Below are 17,452 nucleotides of genomic sequence, written 5' to 3'. Positions count from 1 at the left end.
AAGTTCTGGAGTTGACGACTAAGTTAGACCAACACGTGCAATATTGATTGATCGAACAAAGAATAGTAAAACCACTAAACTAATGCAGTACTGTATTCGAATAGCTCGATTTAGCTAGTTACGGCTTGACTATCAGCTTTATTCCGAGCCGTTAAAAGGGAAACTCTGTTTTCTCCTCACGTTCCCCTCAGTAGAAGGGAAGCAGACCTTTCGAACCTGACTGCGCCATGTTCTCACGTTAGGCTTTCAGCTCGAGGGCGTCTGGCGCTTAGCGACAGCTGAGGTGGTGTGCAGAGTGTGAAAAGACATGCGCTAGCTTCACTAATGGAGGGGGATCTCCAGCAAATCGGCATCATTCAAATGTCGCGAGTCTCGGGTAATGGGGGCCACCAATTGACAATTCCTGCCTGTGCTATTTTCAACTTCTTCCATTGGAATTGTCATTTTCGGAATGGTTGTCATGGGACCGTTATGTTTTGTTCACTTTCACCTCTACACTCAACATCATCTGCCAGACTTTTCTAAACCCTCCGTTTATTTATGTATTATCTTCCTCTTTCCATTGTCTAGGTCCACAGAACCCCTGGATCATAACCCATGGCAACTCAGATAACCTGGTATCATGAATACGAGAATGTTCCTGACTAGGGACACCTTGAAGTCAATTCCCCCTTACCAGAGCATTGGGACTCCCCGCAAGCGGACATCCCCTCGGCTATGGAAAAATTACGAATTGAAGGTCCTTTCCTGTGGCGTCACACTGAACACGAGATTCTGTATCATGAATTGTACTCTACTGAGAACGGTAAGCCGGAGAGCTTTTTATATCGCGATCCAATTAGCGGGCCGGGGAGATTGGCTTGACTGGGAAAACCTCCGTGGCCAAAACCTAACTTCATGTACTCTTCGTATAGAAATTACCTACCCGATTGACAAAGTTCACGATTCACCGGTAGAAACGGTTTCAAGTCGCATTTCAAGGTATCTAATCAGATGTATCTTTCAATATTAAACCTTAAACGCCGTGTCCCAGAACATGCTCGCCAGACGTAACTCAATCTACCATACACTGAATTTGATGCGACTTATACGCGCCTTGTCTCAAACAAGGCTCAGCTCACATAACACTGCAGCTTCCAAAATTGAATCCGTAGCCTTGCTGGCATTGCTCAAGATAGCCAGCATCCTCCTCGGATCCTACAGGAACGTTGTGCTTCCGCACGAGACCCGAGATCTTGAGGCTCTGCTCTCCCTCTGCGTGCCACCACTTGAGTTTCTGCAGTGTTGTGCCCTCTTCGTCATCTGTGCTAAGCTCCCACTTGCCTGAGGACACAGCCACCTCGCACTGTTCTTTGGGGAAATGGTACTCAGGCAAATACACAATCGTAGGCGACTCATCTGGTGCTGCTTTTGGTGCCTTGACCTTGAGAAGATATGTGCACTGTCGCAAATCAAATCCGGTGGACACAATGTCACCATATACCACCGTCGGCGTAGGGCGCACGAAAGCCTCAGCTGCGCGGAAGCCAGGGGCGTTGGTTAGCTGAGGATCCTTGGCTGAGGGCGCGGAGCTGATCGACGGATTGGTGAGTGTCCGTTTGAGGTTGTCGGGTGTAACATTTCGATCATCAGCCACATCCTTCTTCGTGTTTGCCGCGGTCGCAGTCCTCGCCAGATCCAGCGACGACTGCGAATATTCGGGAACGGGGGATTCTGGAAGTGGTTTGTCATCCAGCGAAAGGATGGACAGATCCTCTCCATTCCAAAAGTCTCCCCTTAGATGATCGTTTCTCGCACAGTATGTCCATAAGCAATGCCCTTCGATCTGAGATCCTTCAACTGCAAAGTAGTTGGCGTCCATTGCCGCCGACTGGCTCGAATAGTCGCCTGTCTTGTAGGCTTTCTTGTCATCCATATCATAGGGAATACCAAATTCTGACAACACACAGGGGTGCTTTCCTATACGGTCAAGGCCCTCTTGTCTCAGTGTTGCGAGCTGGTCACGGAGACAGTTTCGAATAGCCGTCTCTCCGATCCTGATCGCCAGCGCTGGATGCCAGTACTTGCCTCTCAAGACTCCGACCACATCAACATTCCACGTGCTATTCCAGTGTTTTGTCATGAGTGTGATACCGTCGTAGTAATGCGGTGTGAACGCCATTCGAGGATCCTCGTCTTCCGTCCCTTTGATCTCGGGCGGTAATTCGAGTGTAGGAAACTGCATAAGCATAATGCAATCCTTATGGACGGCACGGCAAATTTTGACATATTTCCGCCAGAAGTCCATGAAATAGGTATTGGTGAATTGCGGATAATCGATGACCTTACCGGTATTCGGGTTTTTGGCAAAATAGTCCTTGCGAAGGAGGGTATCGGTTTCCATGTCCCAAACTCCATGCTGTGCCCAGACACACTCGCCAAGCTTCCAGCCAGGAAGCACTGGCAGTAGTACGACAATTTACTCTACTACCTATAGCTATATTGCTAAATGTTGGTTGGCAGTTGTTTATTTTTACCTAGGCTAGAACGAAAATACTGTTACGTATTAATTTTCACAACTTTTATTTGAAAATAACCAACTATAAGTCGAGGAAAATATAAATGAGTTATTAAATGAATGTTTTAATACAATACAATACAAGTCTATTAAGCCCGTCATGCCCTTGTTTGGTTCGTTCATGCTCTCCCAGCCAATGACAACGGCATCTTCCAGATCGCCTGCCTCGTGAATTCGCTGGGCAAGTTGACCGCATGCTCTCATAAAATGGTCCTGCAGATAATCCTGGATGTTCACACCGTCAATTATACACTTTGGAGCAAAGTCTTTGCCAGCAAAAAACATGGTGAATATGGTACCAGCTGCAAGTCGATAGTAGTTCGTTGACCAGATCATTTTTGGAAACTCATCAGGGTTGGGATATGTATTCTGAACAATTGCTGCTTCAGTCGCGGCGAAGCTCTGAGGGTTGAGGCCGCATGCATATATAGTCCATAACGGGGCTCCCGAACCACCAGTGAAACGAGACCAAACGTCCTGGTGAGGGTCCATGAATATATAGAATCCATACTCCTTTGCTATTCTCAGAATATCAATCGTATGTTGGATGAAGTCTTCGTCGTATTTCCCAGGTCCTGCGGCCTCGAGTGCCTCCCAGGTAAAGATGTAGCGGATAGTGTTGAAGCCGTATCGTCTGAGGCGCGCAAAATGAGATCGTGCATCTTCTTTGGGGAAAGGACGCTGGTGGAATGTTACATTATCGCCATCGAAGAAGTCAGTGGGAATGTGAGATGGTTGATCGGGTTCGCTCGGGAGTTTGGCATCGGCTGCGAGATTGATACCACGGAGGACTACTTGTCGACCGTATCCATCACGGAACTGGCCATCTTCAATCAACAGGCGAAAAGACGACATGATTTGCCCTTCTCTAGACCGCTATACTGGTGTTGAGAGAGCAAGAATGCGGAGCTGAAGGGGAAACTGGGAAATAGGCCAAGTCTGGTTAGCTGGGGCAACCACTTGACGATGACGTTCAAGGCTATGCGCCTGGGGACAAACAGGGATAAGAGGGCCCTTGTTAGTCAGCGGGATATAGGTCGGAGGGGAATGTGTTTCATGGAGAAGCTGGAATAAATGACAATTTCTTCGATATCTAGGAGTATAGAGAAGCTAGAATGGCATCCAAGGGCTTTCAATTTTTCGGTGTCTCATCCTTCTTGATTCCGAGGTCATGAGGGTCATAGTCTCATAGACCATCACCTCCATGTCCCCCACTACCCGGAGTTTATGAACAACCCGAACATCAGCCGATTTGAATCCGTATTCGCTCTAATATCAGCCAGCCACTTTAGATAAGAATTAGTGATCGTGTTAAGATAAGTCTCTGTAGGCGTCATGGGAATGTATATTGATCGTATACTGAAACATGAGCATAGTGGCGGACAGGTGAGTAAAAATGCATGACCACTGCAATTAAACTTAAAAGCAGCACCCTCGAAACCTTGGGGAGAAGAAAAGAAACCGAGAATGCCCTGTCAGTTTAAGAAAATGCGGATATAAAACGTGAATAATGACCAAAAGTTCCGAGCAGATCAATCAATCAATCGTATTCGTCATCCATGGGTCCGATGGTGGCTTTATTTAGGCGCTAAAACGAATGCCGCACCCAGGCAAATTTAGTCAGCTAGATCTCTTGTTGCTCGTGTAAGCGAAGCAACTTGTCCGAGAGTCCGTCGAAGCCCCCCCTCGGAAGTTCTAACACGAATTCTACCTAGGTAATATAGTTGTGCAACAAGAATAGAAGCTCAGAACCTCGTAAATAGTTCGAACCGCGTGTGCGAGTGTGTGAGACTCCCTATACTGCCCCAAATGATCTCGTCAGCTTCATCCTCTCCTCTTACGTTTTGCACTCAAGAGTGAGAACTTGGTCAGATACTAACGACAACCCGATTCCTTTGACCGAATCAGGCATAGCTTTACGACCTCGCAAATCGGACATTTTACGCAATTACAAATGCGAAAACCCGTCGCCGTTAGTTAACTCCGCTGGAGCTGCCTACTTTACTTTGCTCCCCTCGCCCAACCAATCCCCCATTTTCTTGTTATTTTACGTGAATCAACAGCCTGCCTTGTTCTAGAATCTCTCTCATACAGCTGAGAACCCTTGCTTCACATCGGATTTTATTCTCGGGTTGAGAATATCAACTCTAAAATCATCTGTCACCGACCCACACACATTTGCCGGCACTGCTGCTATTCCGGTTGTGGCTGGACTAATATATCATCAACTCCAAATACCCCTACGAACATCACATTCGGCGATCCGGTAAGAGTTGGGACTTGTCGGATTCTGAATACCGGACTCGAATTTCATCGTTTTTGTGTTTTGGACTCTCCCGGTCCAAGAGCTGAAGCCGTCCGGCGCTTCCGTCTGCAGATACGGAGACATCGCCCGGTGACCTCGGGAAGGGCCTTGAAGCCCATGACGACGCCTGAAAGCAAAAGCACTTAGAGTTGGTGTTTCCTGCTCGTGGTTCGTTGCGTACTTCTATAGCCGCTGAGGCTTTCTGGATGATCTGGCCATTCTCTATATAATATTCACAGACACTGCATCGTCACATAGATAGCATGCGCAAGTCAACGACGCCTCAGCCAAATGGTCCAGAGAGCATCTCCTCTGCGCGGGTCTCCAAGCTTGCCAGAAGACCGCACCGTAAATCGAGAAACGGATGCTTCAACTGCAAAAGGAGAAAAGTAAAGGTGAGTCCTCAGAAAATAGTCTCCGAATGTCCCAGATCAGAGCTGACAAGACCCCAGTGTGACGAGGTGAAGCCAGCTTGTGCCAACTGCGTGCGCTTTGGCATACCCTGCGATTTCGCACCACAACCACCTTCCAGTGACGACTCAGCGCCGCACACTTCTCCCCCGGAGATACTCTCAGTTTTAGCAGAACCTGCCACGACACCGCGACGTGGTCCTGGAAGGCCACGCAAGGACTGGGCTGCACTCACGCGACCCCCACCTCCTCCCCCGCCAGCATCAGACAGGACGACAACATCACCGTCTTCGACGTCAGCTACGCCAGTTTCCTCTTCAACCATATCAAACTCGCAGATATGTTCCTTGAATATCGCTGACGCCGAGTTACTCTTCCACTTCATGGCCAATACGTCAAGGACCTTACACGATGCTGATGACCCTGTCGATGATATCGCATCGTTCTGGGCGCGAAATGTCCCCCAGATCGGCCTTTCCTACCATTTCGTCCTTCATATGATGTATGCTCTGGCAGGGTATCATCTGGTATACCAAGAACCAAAAGGGACTGAACGGCATTCTCAAAGCCTCGCTCTTGCGGCGCATCATGCGGAGCTCGGTATTTATGAAATGAACAGGACATTAACGAACCTCAACGAAGCAAATTGTGGCGCTCTCTATGTCGCAGCGGTGCTCGTCTGCTATTGCACCTTTGCAGCTGGCCCGACAGGTCCCGACGACCTTCTTGTGTGTGTTATTGGCGAGGGAATCTCGCAAAGATGGCTTCCCGTGATTCATGGAGTCCGGTTGATCCGACAGAGCATCGAACCAGCAACGCTCTTTACGGGCCTCATGGCTCCTCTCGGCGGCGGTGGCACAAATTCAGAGATGGAAGATACAAGACCCGATTTTCTGGTTATGGGGTTCTCGTACATTGATTGGGTTGGGCCACTTGAGAAGCTTCGACTATGGATAGCATCTCATGAGAACCCAGATACTGCTCTGTACCTGAGGGTTCACAAAAGCTTGTGCGATGTGTACGAGGCCAACTTTGGCAACACCGAGGGACTTGTCCAAGTCCCAATGATGAACAAGTTTGTGTTTGGCTGGCTGTACCGCATGCAAGATCTGTTTGTCGGGTGTCTTCAGCGAAAGGCACCTCAGGCTCTGCTTTTGATGGCGTATTATGTCCCTTTGTTCAGGACAATGAAAAGGTCATGGTTTATGGAAGGATGGGCAACACATCTGCTCGAAACGATAAGAGGTTTGTTAAGTACGGACTTGATAGGTTGGTTGGATTGGCCGGTAGAAATAAGTCGGCAGCCTGAGTGATAACAAAGATAGAATGGAAGATGATGAACAAACTGGATCTTGACCGCTCTGTTGTCGCACCGGATGATTTCGTGAATTGGCCTAATAATGCTGTTTCAGAAATCCCTGTCGTGATGTTATTTTCGAATAGATATTGAGGCTTGTCGTGAAAGTGTCAGTCAAAATATGTTAACTATGGATCAAAGAATATTGGCTCTGCTTTCCCGTGATATTAGAATGTTGAAGAGACAAACCACCCTAATCAGAGAAATTTTTGGGTATATATACACATTCGATCACACGGCCGGCCCCCAATTTACTCCAAATCGGTTATGTCCGCCATGACCTACGAGCCATTTATGCTAAGTGCCTCCTTTCCGAAATATCCGCCCCCAACCAACGATATGACTTCCTTTCCGAAAACCAGCTTCGAATGCGAAAACCCCATGGAAGTTCCACTTCCATTTTCGTATACAAGATAAGGTGTGTGCGGGCCCTGTGGCGACTCGGTTGTCGGTCTTGGTGGTTGCATGGTGGTATTCACATGCAAGCTATTCTCCTTATGGGTTTGCCAGTGTCTCAGTCCACCTCTTCAATGGCACAACAAGAAGTTCTATGTGATACTATAGAGATCTCCGCTAGTCGATCTCATCCGAATGCTTCACACCAGTGATCCTTTCTTGCACCCAGTGTACGGCTGATCTGCCAAAATCATATATGCTAGAGCAAAATGACTCCAGTGGTATCACGGGCTCATCAGGCTTCCAGACCGAATTAACAAGCCTTCCCGGTCCATATAGCTGATCGCGATACACCGTGCATGATACCTTATATTGAATGGTGCTGCGAATCACTGAACCCGGCATGGAGGGTGGTGTTTCCGCCAGCGCAACCCAGACCGCATGAGTATACCCTCGCCAAGGGAACCTTTCTATAACGGTTATCGTGGCATTGTAAAACTTGACATGCTCAGGAATGTTGGATGTTTTCTCCTCTAGCGACCTGCAACCTTTGCAATGAGGGAGTTCCTTGAAAGGCTCTGCCCCATGTCGGTGTTCATGACTGTGCGTAACACCGCCGTTCTCGTTTCTCTTAACGTGGCACTTTGTCGAAAAGAGGTGCCAGCTTCTGTTTATCTTGACTACCTCAATCTCGGCGTCCGATCGATGATAGGATGCAGGTTCAGGAGCTAGAGCCTTCCACTGAGAACAAGGATGATTATGTAAGTAGCAAGTTGGTTTGGGGTTGACATCATTCACCCTAGACTGGGTGCTGATACCGCTGGATGAAATATTGCTTTCGTAGTGACGGGTGTTTCTCGTTGTTGCACCATCGTAAAAGTGTGTCTCATGGGAAGATGTATGAAAACTCGCGGTTCTATATTTGGGGGGAGTATGTGGGTAATCATGTAGTTGAGATTTTGAATTAGACCACCATGGGATTGCGCTCGGAGTTTCTCCATTCTGTGCATTCTTTTGTGATCTTATTGTTTCGAAGGCTTGGGGATAGGCTCCAGGATAGTATCTTCAGATTCGTCGTTTCTTGGAGAAGCTTGAGAAGCAACAGCAAGTTCAAGTGCTGACTTGGTAGGTTCCTCAGACTCTTCCCCTAATGCAAGCTTCAAACGGCACCGAAAACAGCGCCTGCCGAGTTTCCGGCATTTCGCACATTGTCTTTTTACTGGAGTGCAGGAAGAATCAAGGGTTTCTTTGAAACGCTCGGTTTCGGATTCGGATTCACAGCCATAAGACTCGAAGACATCCTCGTACAATGAGTCCATGTCGGTGGATCGGCTAGGCTGTGGTAGAGAGAGTGTACAGCCATGTTACAGAAATACCTGTTCGAAGCGACGTCGAAAGAAGGTTATGTGTGCACGTGTAGGGCAGCTCGTGATTCAGATGAAAGCTTAACAAACCTTACTTTGGTCCAACACTCACTAAACGTCAGACTTCTATATCTAGCAACTGACTTTTGGATTGTTCACTGAAAGCTCAACTTGAGTAATCCGACTGTATCACAAAATTTCGATGCAACACCTAGATTTACTTTTGTACCCAATGAACGGCATGAAGAGGGTGACAAGTAAATCGCAAAATAATGTCTAATGACTATAAAATTTGACGCTCTGTGACAGCGCAACTCAGTATCAAATTACAGTTGCCGCTGTATCATAGAGTCTAGCATGAAGATGTCGCGAACTGATATACTCCCTCTTTTGTGTCACCCACACTACAGTGGCTCAACATTACATGCCTGTCGAATCAATAGTGAGTACCTTAAAATAACGGCCTAAGATCTGTAAGCGAAGTTTATATTTATGCACCTGGTTTTTTGTCCAAGGATCTGTGTAAGTTGCTGGTTGTATATGAATTACGCTGGCTTCTCATTGGTTTGCCATAAAGCACTGACTGCCTGGGCTTCTGCCTAACGAGCCATGTTGCTATACATTAATGATTACCCAAGCGCCGTGTCATATACGATTTGATTTGGCAGATTCACAAGGCCGTGTTTCAGTAATGAAATAAGCATTGTGGATGGCACTGTTGAGATCAGTATTTATACCCAGTTGACATGACACTCTTTGTTTATCCACAATAATTATCGCCTTTCCTCCCACTACCCTCACACCCATATCTCACAACCTCTATTTCCCGCACAATATGGACTCTCAAGAAGAATCGTTTTCTATACCAGATTTTCCACCACGAGATCCTTCTCTCGAAACTCGCCCTGTCCCTGACAAGCGCTCTTTTAACATCCGCTCATTCGGTCCTGGTGCTGATCCAGCCATTCAGAAAACATCCCGATATCTCAGCGATGTAGACCTGGATATCCGGCCCTCAGATTACAGTGATGAGCCTGAATTTGATAGTCAAGTGTTTGAAAGAGAGAGGCCCTTCAATCGGTGGATCCGTGACAATGAAGACTGGTTAGGCTACAAAAAGAGGTCTGACGATGTGCGCAAGCTTCTCTCCGCCGTAGAGGCACATCAAAATAAGACACGAGGACCACTCGGACAGGCAGCCACGGATCCAACATGGGGTTATTTCGTCTTTGTCACATCTTATTCCAATCTGGCGTGCCAAAAACTCAACCAAGCCCTGGAGAACCTGGTTCAGGCCACACTCAGAAGCTTAAGGCTAATGTCACCATCTCTTTATAGTGAGGAAGCAACTAAAAGATTCAAGCTTGAAGTCATTGAAGACAAAGAGGCTCTAGAGAATGCGTCAGAAGATCGAGTAAGAGAGGAATTCCGTGCTCATCTCAGAAGTCTCGGGGTACTTGAAGACGACCTCATGTTCAGAGGAATTGGTACAAGCAGGTTCTCAGCATGCATCCTTCTTGATGAACAAACAATCAGCAGATTGGCCACTTTTTCCTTCTGCCTCGACATTGAAAGGGATGAGCCTCGTCTTGCCAGAGTCTTTGTGAGGATGATCGATCCAAAATGGGACTATCCTGCGGAGCCGTACCCAGAGGCAGTTGATGATGACGGTATGCCATATAGAGGCGGAGATGACTGCCCTGTTACTGCTCTCGCAGAGCTCTATCGCATTATGGACGGAAATTTGATGGGGGAGTATCCTTTCTTGTGGACTTTACCTTAGCTCATGCTACCCTATATCAGCCATCAGGTCAGGATTATCAATAAAAGCAACTCCTCACATTCCCACTTGATATTTCTACTAGGATCTATGTATAGTTGTAAGTACCAACGGACTGTTCAACTTATTGAAGTGTCGTTGAAATATTTCTGCGAATGTGAAATTGTTATAGCTCGTGATTTAACACTATTTTCGAATATGTTTGAACCTTGTTCCCGAGGATTGTATGAGACCATGTGGGGATATCGCGAAGTTGTAATCTATACCAAATATTGAATATTGAACAGGAACCATTAAGATAGATGAAAGCTCGACAAGAAAGACAACATACCTTACTCATATATCTAAGGTACTCTACAGATAGTGCTAAGGTAGGTTGGTGAGGTGGGACCCAAGACGTAGGCGGGACATCTTCGGCTATCAGTGAGCTTCGAATGACATAATTCATCCACAGAGCAATTCCACCTGCAATAGCCTGGCTAATGAGTGTATGATCCATCCACTCGATGTACTTTTGAGCGTTGTCTTTTGGACTTGTCGACCTCACTCGATTGAATTATTTCGCTGGCTGAGATATCTGAAAGACTGCCACAAATTTCAGCTTTAAGCATTAAGAGAACAAAGGGAGCTCCCACAAGCTTGGTGGGGTACCCTCCAACACAACAGAAATCTAGCCATCATGTCAGGGACAAAGGCAGCCCTCAAGGCCATTAACGATGCTATTCGCCAGCAAAAGTTTGACGATGCGGTGAGCAAGGCAAAGGAGCTACTGGAAAAGGATCCCAAGAACTACCAAGCGTGAGAATACCAAATATGTGCAACAAAGAGCTGCAGTACCCCGCCATGATCGGCTCAAGCTGACAACCTTTCCAGTCACATTTTCCTAGCCTTTGCCTTAGATAAGAAGGACAGGCTTGACCTAGCTCAGGAGACTTATCGATCTGCGACGTGGCTTCGTCCCCAGGAGGCACAAGCATGGCAGGGTTTGATCAAGCTCTTTGAGAAGCAAAGCAACAAGAAGCTGGCAGATTACCACCAGGCAGTCGTTAATTTGGCGCAGATTCATCGAGATGCTGATGATATGTACAAATGTCAAGATGTTGTGGACAAATTTATCGACTTTGCAAGAGTTCAAGGTGATGAGACACAATATGCTGAAGCACTTTCGATCCAACTGCCGGAAAGCCCTCTATACCCTATCCTTGAGGGCCGGTTCCCTCACCCAGCAAAGACATATGAGACGATAGCGCACATCTTAGAGAAGGCTGAGAAACACCGGATAAATACTCTCATCGGAGAGCGACGAACCAAACTGGGCGCTAAACTCACCGAGGTCACCCTTGACGCCAAGCGGGAAGTTTACAGCCAGAGTAAACTTGAGCACATTTATCGACAACTCATCAACTGGACAAATGACGATGATTTGAGACGGCAGTATGAAGAAAAGCTTCTCCAGCTTTGTTATGATCGTCTCCTGGTCGCTCCAACGGGCCCTGAAAAGGACGCTGAACGTCAGAAAGTGCTCGATCTTGCCAACGGCATGGTTGCCATAAAATATCCTTATAAGCTTGCTTGGGATATTTCTATAGAGTGGCAGGACAAGAAGGAGATTCGAGAATGGGACGTGGATGTCCTCCGAGCTTACTGTTCATTCTTTCCCGACAGTGATCTTTACAAAGTTATCACAAGCTACCTGACAAGCCCAATCTCACCATTCCCACCGGAGAAGCCACAAGAAAAGGCGAAGGCAGCCCTGAATGAGTCAGACGAAAGTTCCGACGACGACGATGGTGGAGTCCCTACCCTTGTGGTTCCTTTGACCGATGAGGATCGACTCATCATGATAACCGAAGGCATTACTACTGCTGATTCTATTCTCGCGTACCGACTCACTGGCCAATATCTTCTTCACATTGGAGAGTATGAGAGTACTGTTGAGCTTATGCGCAAGGGATTGGCTCTATTAATACAGGAGCGTAAGAAGACAGGCCTTTCATTCGCAAATGCCGAAGACTCTTATTACCTTTCGCTCGGAACAGCACTAGTCTATTACCAGTCCCCCAGACATCACAAAGAGGCGAAGGAGCTGTTCGACAAAGTTCTGGAGCGGGATAACACCTCCACTTCCGCCTTGATCGGCGTTGGTCTGATTTACGAGGAAGAAGAGGAGTACGATGAAGCTATCGAGTATCTTACTCGGGCTTTGGAACGTGATCAAACAAACATCAGGGTAAAGTCTGAGGCCGCCTGGGTCAAAGCACTCAAGGGAGATTGGCAAACCGCAAAGGATGAACTGCACGAATGTCTGGAGCCGCTGGAAAAACAAGGCACTGCATCAAAGGAGTTGCTGGGTGAGACGCAGCATCGCCTGGGAGTATGCCTCTGGAACATCGATACCAGTAAGGCTGCACGAAAACAACGAAAAGGAGAGTCCGCGTACGCATACTGGCTTAATGCCCTGAACAACAACCTCAATTACGCACCCACATACACGTACCTAGGAACATACTATGCCGACTATGCGAAGGATAAAGGCAGATCGCGACGTTGCTTCCAGAAAGCACTGGAGCTGTCTCATGCCGAAGTGGTTGCAGCCGAAAGACTTGCACGCTCTTTTGCGGACGACGGAGACTGGGATAGAGTCGAGCTCGTCGCCCGCCGAGTTGTTGACTCTGGCAAGGTAAAGCCGCCACCAGGATCTAAGAGGAAGGGCATTAGCTGGCCATTTGCTGCACTCGGCGTGGCTGAGCTCAATAAGCAAGACTTCCATAAGGCTATTGTGTCTTTCCAAGCAGCGCTTCGTATTAGCCCCGAAGATTACCATTCCTGGGTCGGTCTCGGGGAGAGCTACCACAGTTCCGGTCGGCACATCGCTGCCACTAAGGCTATTCTGAATGCACAAAGGCTGGAGGAAGAAACTGAAGCAGATATTTCTGGAGACACCTGGTTTACCAAGTATATGCTTGCTAACATTAAGCGTGAACTGGGCGAGTATGACGAATCTATCGCTCTCTACAGGTCCGTCATTGAGACGCACCCTGGGGAGGAGGGTGTTATTATCGCCTTGCTCCAAACAACAGTCGACAACGCCCTTTCATCTGTCGAGAAAGGATTATTCGGAAAAGCAGTCCAGCTTGCAACCGAGACCATTGAGTATGCAAAGACAACCGAAGGCAGTGTTCTTGAGACTTTCAACTTCTGGAAAGCCATAGCTGATGCATGCTCTGTCTTCTCTTCTGTTCAGAGTCGCACGCGTGATTTGCCCTGCGAATCCATTAGTGAGCTTCTCAAGAAGGGCTCACAGGACGCTTATGAGATTTTCGCCAGTGTTGACAAGGTTGGCACTGATGTGGTCTTCGCAAAGGGCTTGTATGCAGATGATGAGCAGCCTGGGGTTGATCTCACCCGATGTATCCACGCTACGATTTTGTGCCACAAGCAAGGTGTTCACATTTCGTCTAATGATCGCCACGCGCAAGCCGTGGCTTATTACAATTTGGGATGGGCAGAACATCGCGCGCATATTTGCCTGCCATCTGAGATCAGGAAGAAGTCCAGCAGCTACGTCAAAGCTGCGGTGAGGTCATTCAAGCGTGCTATCGAGTTAGAAGCTGGAAATTCGGAGTTTTGGAATGCCCTTGGTGTAGTAACCAGCGAGATCAACCCTACAGTAGCACAGCATGCTTTCGCCCGAAGTCTGTACCTAAACGAGAGAAGCCCTGCGGCCTGGACGAATTTGGGAACTCTCGCCCTTTTGTCCGGAGATGTTGAGCTGGCTAACGAGATCTTCACGAGGGCCCAGTCAACTGACCCTGACTATGCACACGCTTGGCTAGGACAAGGATTTGTGGCTCTTCTTCATGGTGATGCCAAAGAAGCCCGAGGACTATTCACCCATGCAATGGAGATTGCAGATGCATCTTCAGTACCTACCAGGCGTCACTACTCAAGCTCCCTCTTCGATCATATTCTTTCATCGCCTCCCAATGAAATTAACGTTGAATCGCTCATTCAACCACTCTTCGCTCTCAATCAATATCAAAGCCTCAAATCTGATGACCTGGCATTTGGTCACTTGACGACACTATTTCAAGAGCGTACCAGAGAGAGCAGCCGTGCTGTTGATGCACTAGAAAAGATCTCCTCGAGCGTTGAGGCCGATTACGAAAGCACCGAATCCCCTCAAAGTCTCGCCAAGTTTGCTCTGGCCAAAACGGATCTAGCACGAGCATACCTCGCTTCTGGTTCATACGAGAAGGCAGTTGAGTGTGGCGAGCTAGCACTAGGCTTGAGCAGCGAGGAGGCAGAGAACGAGCTCTCAAGTGAACAACGCAAGAGAGCTCGCTTGTCTGCACATCTCACTGTAGGATTGGCACAGTACTACAACAACCAGTTCGATGAAGCGATCACGTATTTTGAGTCTGCTCTGGAGGAGTCTGATGGCAACCCCGATGCTGTATGCTTGTTGGCTCAAGTACTTTGGGCTCAGGGAGCCGAGTCGTCTCGAGAGAGAGCTCGTGAAGCACTGTTTGAGGTGATCGAAAAACATCCCGAACATGTACAGTCAGTTCTTCTTCTTGGTGTGGTGGCTTTGTTGGACAATGACGAGGATTCTTTGGAAGCAGTGGTCGAAGAACTTAACGGTCTTCGCACCAATCACAAGGTAACAGCCTCAGAGCAGTCGCACATTGGTGAAGTACTACGGGCCATTGCCACGCTTGGAGAAGGACGCACGGAAGAGGATATGAGAACACAGGTACAGACAGATATCATGCTCTACCCTGACCTACCTCATGGTTGGTCTGCTCTGGCCCAATCTACAGGCGATGAGTACGCGGCTCAGATGGCGCTCAAGGTCGCAGCAAGGGGCATTCCTCCAAAGGGGTTATTGGAAGCACAGGATCTAGCAAAGGCATATGCTGGAACATATACTGCTGGAGATGCTCAGCGAGCAGCGTTCTTGGCGCCTTGGGAACAGAGTGGCTGGACATCGCTGGCCGCTGCCACTGAGGGCATTTAACGAATGCAGATCTGTACGAGGATAGTTTGGAACACAATCAACATGTAGCATAGCGTCATGGAAGTACGTGCATAGGATGACTGTATGTACAAAGTTGTTAAAAAAGGGGTATCAAATCTAAATCCACTAGCCCCTCACGATGCCTGTCTTTCATTTTGCCTTATTTCCTCCTTCAATCTCGCCAATCTTCCATCGACCCATGTTTTCTGCCAGGCCTCAATCTTTCCGCCAAGCATAACACACTTATCCGGCTCCAATAAGATCATTCCTCTGGCAATCACCGTCCCAGCCCTGAGTAAGATCTTCTCTCCAATCTGAGTCTTACCAACTCCGATACTGTCAAAACGTCGTAGTTCAAGGGCAAAGAGTTTTGTTCCTTTGCAATCCTGCAGGACGAGTCTATGCGTCGCATTCTTTCCTGCTGGTTTTGGGCCAGCTGTATTCCGAGAAGCTGGGGGTCGCTGGGTTTGACCATCAATGCCATCTTCATCATCGTCTTCTGCTGTAACACGAACAACTTCTCTTCCACGAGTTGTCTCACCCCTAGCCACAGCCTCCATCTCTTCAACCTGTTCCCAGCGACTCGAGGCGAGATTCTCGATATCGAGCACTTGCACATGTACAGGTCTCGGGACACGCTTCTCACGAGATTCTGTAGAGTCCGCATCAGAGGGGAAACTCTGAAGAGAACCTGTGCTTATGATTGTACTGCTAGTCAAATCCGCTGCCAGCAATCGAGCTTTGGCAGTGGCTAACAGAGAAGGAAGTGGTGGTGGAGGTGAGCGGGTGGTTATAAGTGAGTTGAGAAATGCAGTTGAGGGATGAGGAAGGTTTTGTGCCAATATTGAAGCACGAAGTTGGCCGACGAGATCCATTTTTTGTTACTGGTATACCATCACAATATTGATCTTTTGGTGTTGAGAAATCTAAGATGCAGCTCGTACTCAGCCTTGTGAAGGGAATGACGTTCCAGTGGCTCAGAGTGGAGCATCCCCTAAATTTAGCGTGCCGTGCCCCTGGATTGTAGGTCGTCAGCCAGTGACAGCCACTAACGGTCCTTCAGCGTGTCAAGCTCAGGTCAGCCTTGTTAACCTCCAGCTCAGCTTCAAACCGAGCTCGCTACGCTTCCGGCCACGATCATCCTCATCTTTCGTCTCCGAACTTCGACAGGTCGCAGAAATGTCTACAATAGCCTCACCACGCGATCCTCCTCGCCGTACTCCCACAAACTCCAACCGTCCCTCCTTCGAAACCTCCCGGTCCGCACTGGCGTCTCCCGTCCTCACACAAGGACCTACACAGCCTCCTGGCCCCCCTCAGCAACAGCAACGCAAAACGTCTTCCAATCGCGCTGCTCTCCGCGAGTACTACAATCTGCGCGCCTCGGCCCCTCGTATAGAGATTCCCGATTCTGAAGTCCCAGCTACAGAGATCGATGCCCCTGACTTCAACGCCGATGAATATGTCGCCAAGATTGTTGAGAAGAGCAGTCTTGAGGAGCTTTTGAGGCTATATACACGAGTTGTGGGAGAAGTGCGCGCGCTGGATGCGGAGAAGAAGGCTTTGGTATACGACAATTACAGTAAGCTTATTACAGCAACAGAGACTATTCGCAAGGTACGTTCATGGGCTACTATTTGAAGAGTCGCGATACTGACAATCGTGACTAGATGAGAGCAAATATGGATCCTCTGAATCCTATGGCCTCAACACTCGACCCGGCAATCGCACAAATCTACAGCCAAGCATCCTCCATCCGAGATGCCCTTCGGGAAACCGTTCCCTCACCAGATTCTGAGGAGGGCAAGAAACGAGACGCAGCAACCAGACAACAACGGACAAGAGAACTCGCAGCACAGGTTCTAGCGACACCTCAAAGATTACGTGCTCTTGTTAGTGAGGGAAAGATAGCGCAAGCGCGCAAAGAGTGGGTGATGCCACGAAAACTGCTAGAATCATGGAAAGAGAAAGGACTTGGTGGCACTGACGTCGAAGAGTGCATTGAAGAGGGTGATGATGCGTTGAGACCAGTCGACAATAGAAGCAGCGCTTCAAGTCCAAGGATATCAAGGGACGAACGACTATCAAGAGATGAAAGACGATCAAGAGATAGCCGTGTGTCAAAAGACGGACGGTCATGAACTGCAGGTTACGAAATATACCCAATGACTTATTGTAACATATTATCACTACCCAGGGCTAATGAATGAATGATTTTCTAAATACTTGTGACTCTCTATCGTGAAAGGAATTTATTTAAAT

The 17,452-nt window shown here is 48.1% G+C and overlaps 8 protein-coding genes across 8 annotated transcripts; 5 read left to right on the top strand and 3 right to left on the bottom strand.

Annotated features, from left to right (window-relative positions):
• The first annotated feature begins 411 nt into the window (after positions 1-411).
• FOXG_19568 (uncharacterized protein) lies at positions 412-1,084 on the top strand. The gene has a single exon (XM_018399803.1). It carries the CDS (start codon positions 623-625, stop codon positions 1,010-1,012), a length of 390 nt encoding a protein of 129 aa, XP_018244010.1. The 5' UTR covers positions 412-622; the 3' UTR covers positions 1,013-1,084.
• Positions 1,085-1,117: 33 nt separating this feature from the next.
• On the bottom strand, positions 1,118-3,551 carry FOXG_08077 (uncharacterized protein; the record flags this gene model as incomplete). The annotated part of the gene is made up of 2 exons (XM_018386815.1): positions 2,635-3,551; positions 1,118-2,439 (listed from the first exon to the last, which is right to left on the bottom strand). Exons 1-2 carry the CDS (start codon positions 3,410-3,412, stop codon positions 1,118-1,120), a joined length of 2,100 nt encoding a protein of 699 aa, XP_018244009.1. The 5' UTR covers positions 3,413-3,551.
• A 335-nt stretch (positions 3,552-3,886) lies between these two features.
• FOXG_08076 (uncharacterized protein) lies at positions 3,887-6,979 on the top strand. Its single transcript, XM_018386814.1, has 2 exons — positions 3,887-5,257; positions 5,315-6,979. Exons 1-2 carry the CDS (start codon positions 5,126-5,128, stop codon positions 6,584-6,586), a joined length of 1,404 nt encoding a protein of 467 aa, XP_018244008.1. The 5' UTR covers positions 3,887-5,125; the 3' UTR covers positions 6,587-6,979.
• A 1,069-nt stretch (positions 6,980-8,048) lies between these two features.
• FOXG_19567 (uncharacterized protein) lies at positions 8,049-8,389 on the bottom strand (the record flags this gene model as incomplete). The annotated part of the gene is made up of 2 exons (XM_018399802.1): positions 8,049-8,363; positions 8,384-8,389. The coding sequence occupies 2 exons, from the start codon at positions 8,387-8,389 to the stop codon at positions 8,049-8,051; spliced, it is 321 nt and encodes a 106-aa protein (XP_018244007.1).
• A 602-nt stretch (positions 8,390-8,991) lies between these two features.
• On the top strand, positions 8,992-10,239 carry FOXG_08075 (uncharacterized protein). Its single transcript, XM_018386813.1, has one exon. It carries the CDS (start codon positions 9,226-9,228, stop codon positions 10,171-10,173), a length of 948 nt encoding a protein of 315 aa, XP_018244006.1. The 5' UTR covers positions 8,992-9,225; the 3' UTR covers positions 10,174-10,239.
• A 344-nt stretch (positions 10,240-10,583) lies between these two features.
• FOXG_08074 (uncharacterized protein) lies at positions 10,584-16,110 on the top strand. Its single transcript, XM_018386812.1, has 2 exons — positions 10,584-10,968; positions 11,044-16,110. Exons 1-2 carry the CDS (start codon positions 10,850-10,852, stop codon positions 15,188-15,190), a joined length of 4,266 nt encoding a protein of 1,421 aa, XP_018244005.1. The 5' UTR covers positions 10,584-10,849; the 3' UTR covers positions 15,191-16,110.
• Positions 15,202-16,110, bottom strand: FOXG_08073 (uncharacterized protein). Its single transcript, XM_018386811.1, has one exon. The coding sequence runs from the start codon at positions 16,063-16,065 to the stop codon at positions 15,325-15,327; it is 741 nt and encodes a 246-aa protein (XP_018244004.1). The 5' UTR covers positions 16,066-16,110; the 3' UTR covers positions 15,202-15,324.
• A 126-nt stretch (positions 16,111-16,236) lies between these two features.
• FOXG_08072 (uncharacterized protein) lies at positions 16,237-17,415 on the top strand. Its single transcript, XM_018386810.1, has 2 exons — positions 16,237-16,807; positions 16,861-17,415. Exons 1-2 carry the CDS (start codon positions 16,370-16,372, stop codon positions 17,329-17,331), a joined length of 909 nt encoding a protein of 302 aa, XP_018244003.1. The 5' UTR covers positions 16,237-16,369; the 3' UTR covers positions 17,332-17,415.
• Positions 17,416-17,452: the final 37 nt, after the last annotated feature.

This window comes from Fusarium oxysporum, chromosome 4, assembly GCF_000149955.1.
Source record: "Fusarium oxysporum f. sp. lycopersici 4287 chromosome 4, whole genome shotgun sequence".
NCBI classification, from domain to species: domain Eukaryota; kingdom Fungi; phylum Ascomycota; class Sordariomycetes; order Hypocreales; family Nectriaceae; genus Fusarium; species Fusarium oxysporum.
Note: the sequence above shows the minus strand (reverse complement) of the source record. Positions and strands in the feature narration are given on the sequence as shown.

What these genes read in the sequence shown, in the direction of transcription:
- FOXG_08074 (XM_018386812.1), top strand. Translation starts at nt 10,850, where the DNA reads ATGTCAGGGACAAAGGCAGCCCTCAAGGCCATTAACGATGCTATTCGC. An exon ending in GATCCCAAGAACTACCAAGC is followed by an intron (nt 10,969 to 11,043) that starts GTGAGAATACCA and finishes CAACCTTTCCAG; the next exon opens with TCACATTTTCCTAGCCTTTG.
- FOXG_08072 (XM_018386810.1), top strand. Translation starts at nt 16,370, where the DNA reads ATGTCTACAATAGCCTCACCACGCGATCCTCCTCGCCGTACTCCCACA. An exon ending in CAACAGAGACTATTCGCAAG is followed by an intron (nt 16,808 to 16,860) that starts GTACGTTCATGG and finishes AATCGTGACTAG; the next exon opens with ATGAGAGCAAATATGGATCC.
- FOXG_08075 (XM_018386813.1), top strand. Translation starts at nt 9,226, where the DNA reads ATGGACTCTCAAGAAGAATCGTTTTCTATACCAGATTTTCCACCACGA.
- FOXG_08073 (XM_018386811.1), bottom strand. Translation starts at nt 16,065, where the DNA reads ATGGATCTCGTCGGCCAACTTCGTGCTTCAATATTGGCACAAAACCTT.
- FOXG_08076 (XM_018386814.1), top strand. Translation starts at nt 5,126, where the DNA reads ATGCGCAAGTCAACGACGCCTCAGCCAAATGGTCCAGAGAGCATCTCC. An exon ending in GCAAAAGGAGAAAAGTAAAG is followed by an intron (nt 5,258 to 5,314) that starts GTGAGTCCTCAG and finishes ACAAGACCCCAG; the next exon opens with TGTGACGAGGTGAAGCCAGC.
- FOXG_19568 (XM_018399803.1), top strand. Translation starts at nt 623, where the DNA reads ATGAATACGAGAATGTTCCTGACTAGGGACACCTTGAAGTCAATTCCC.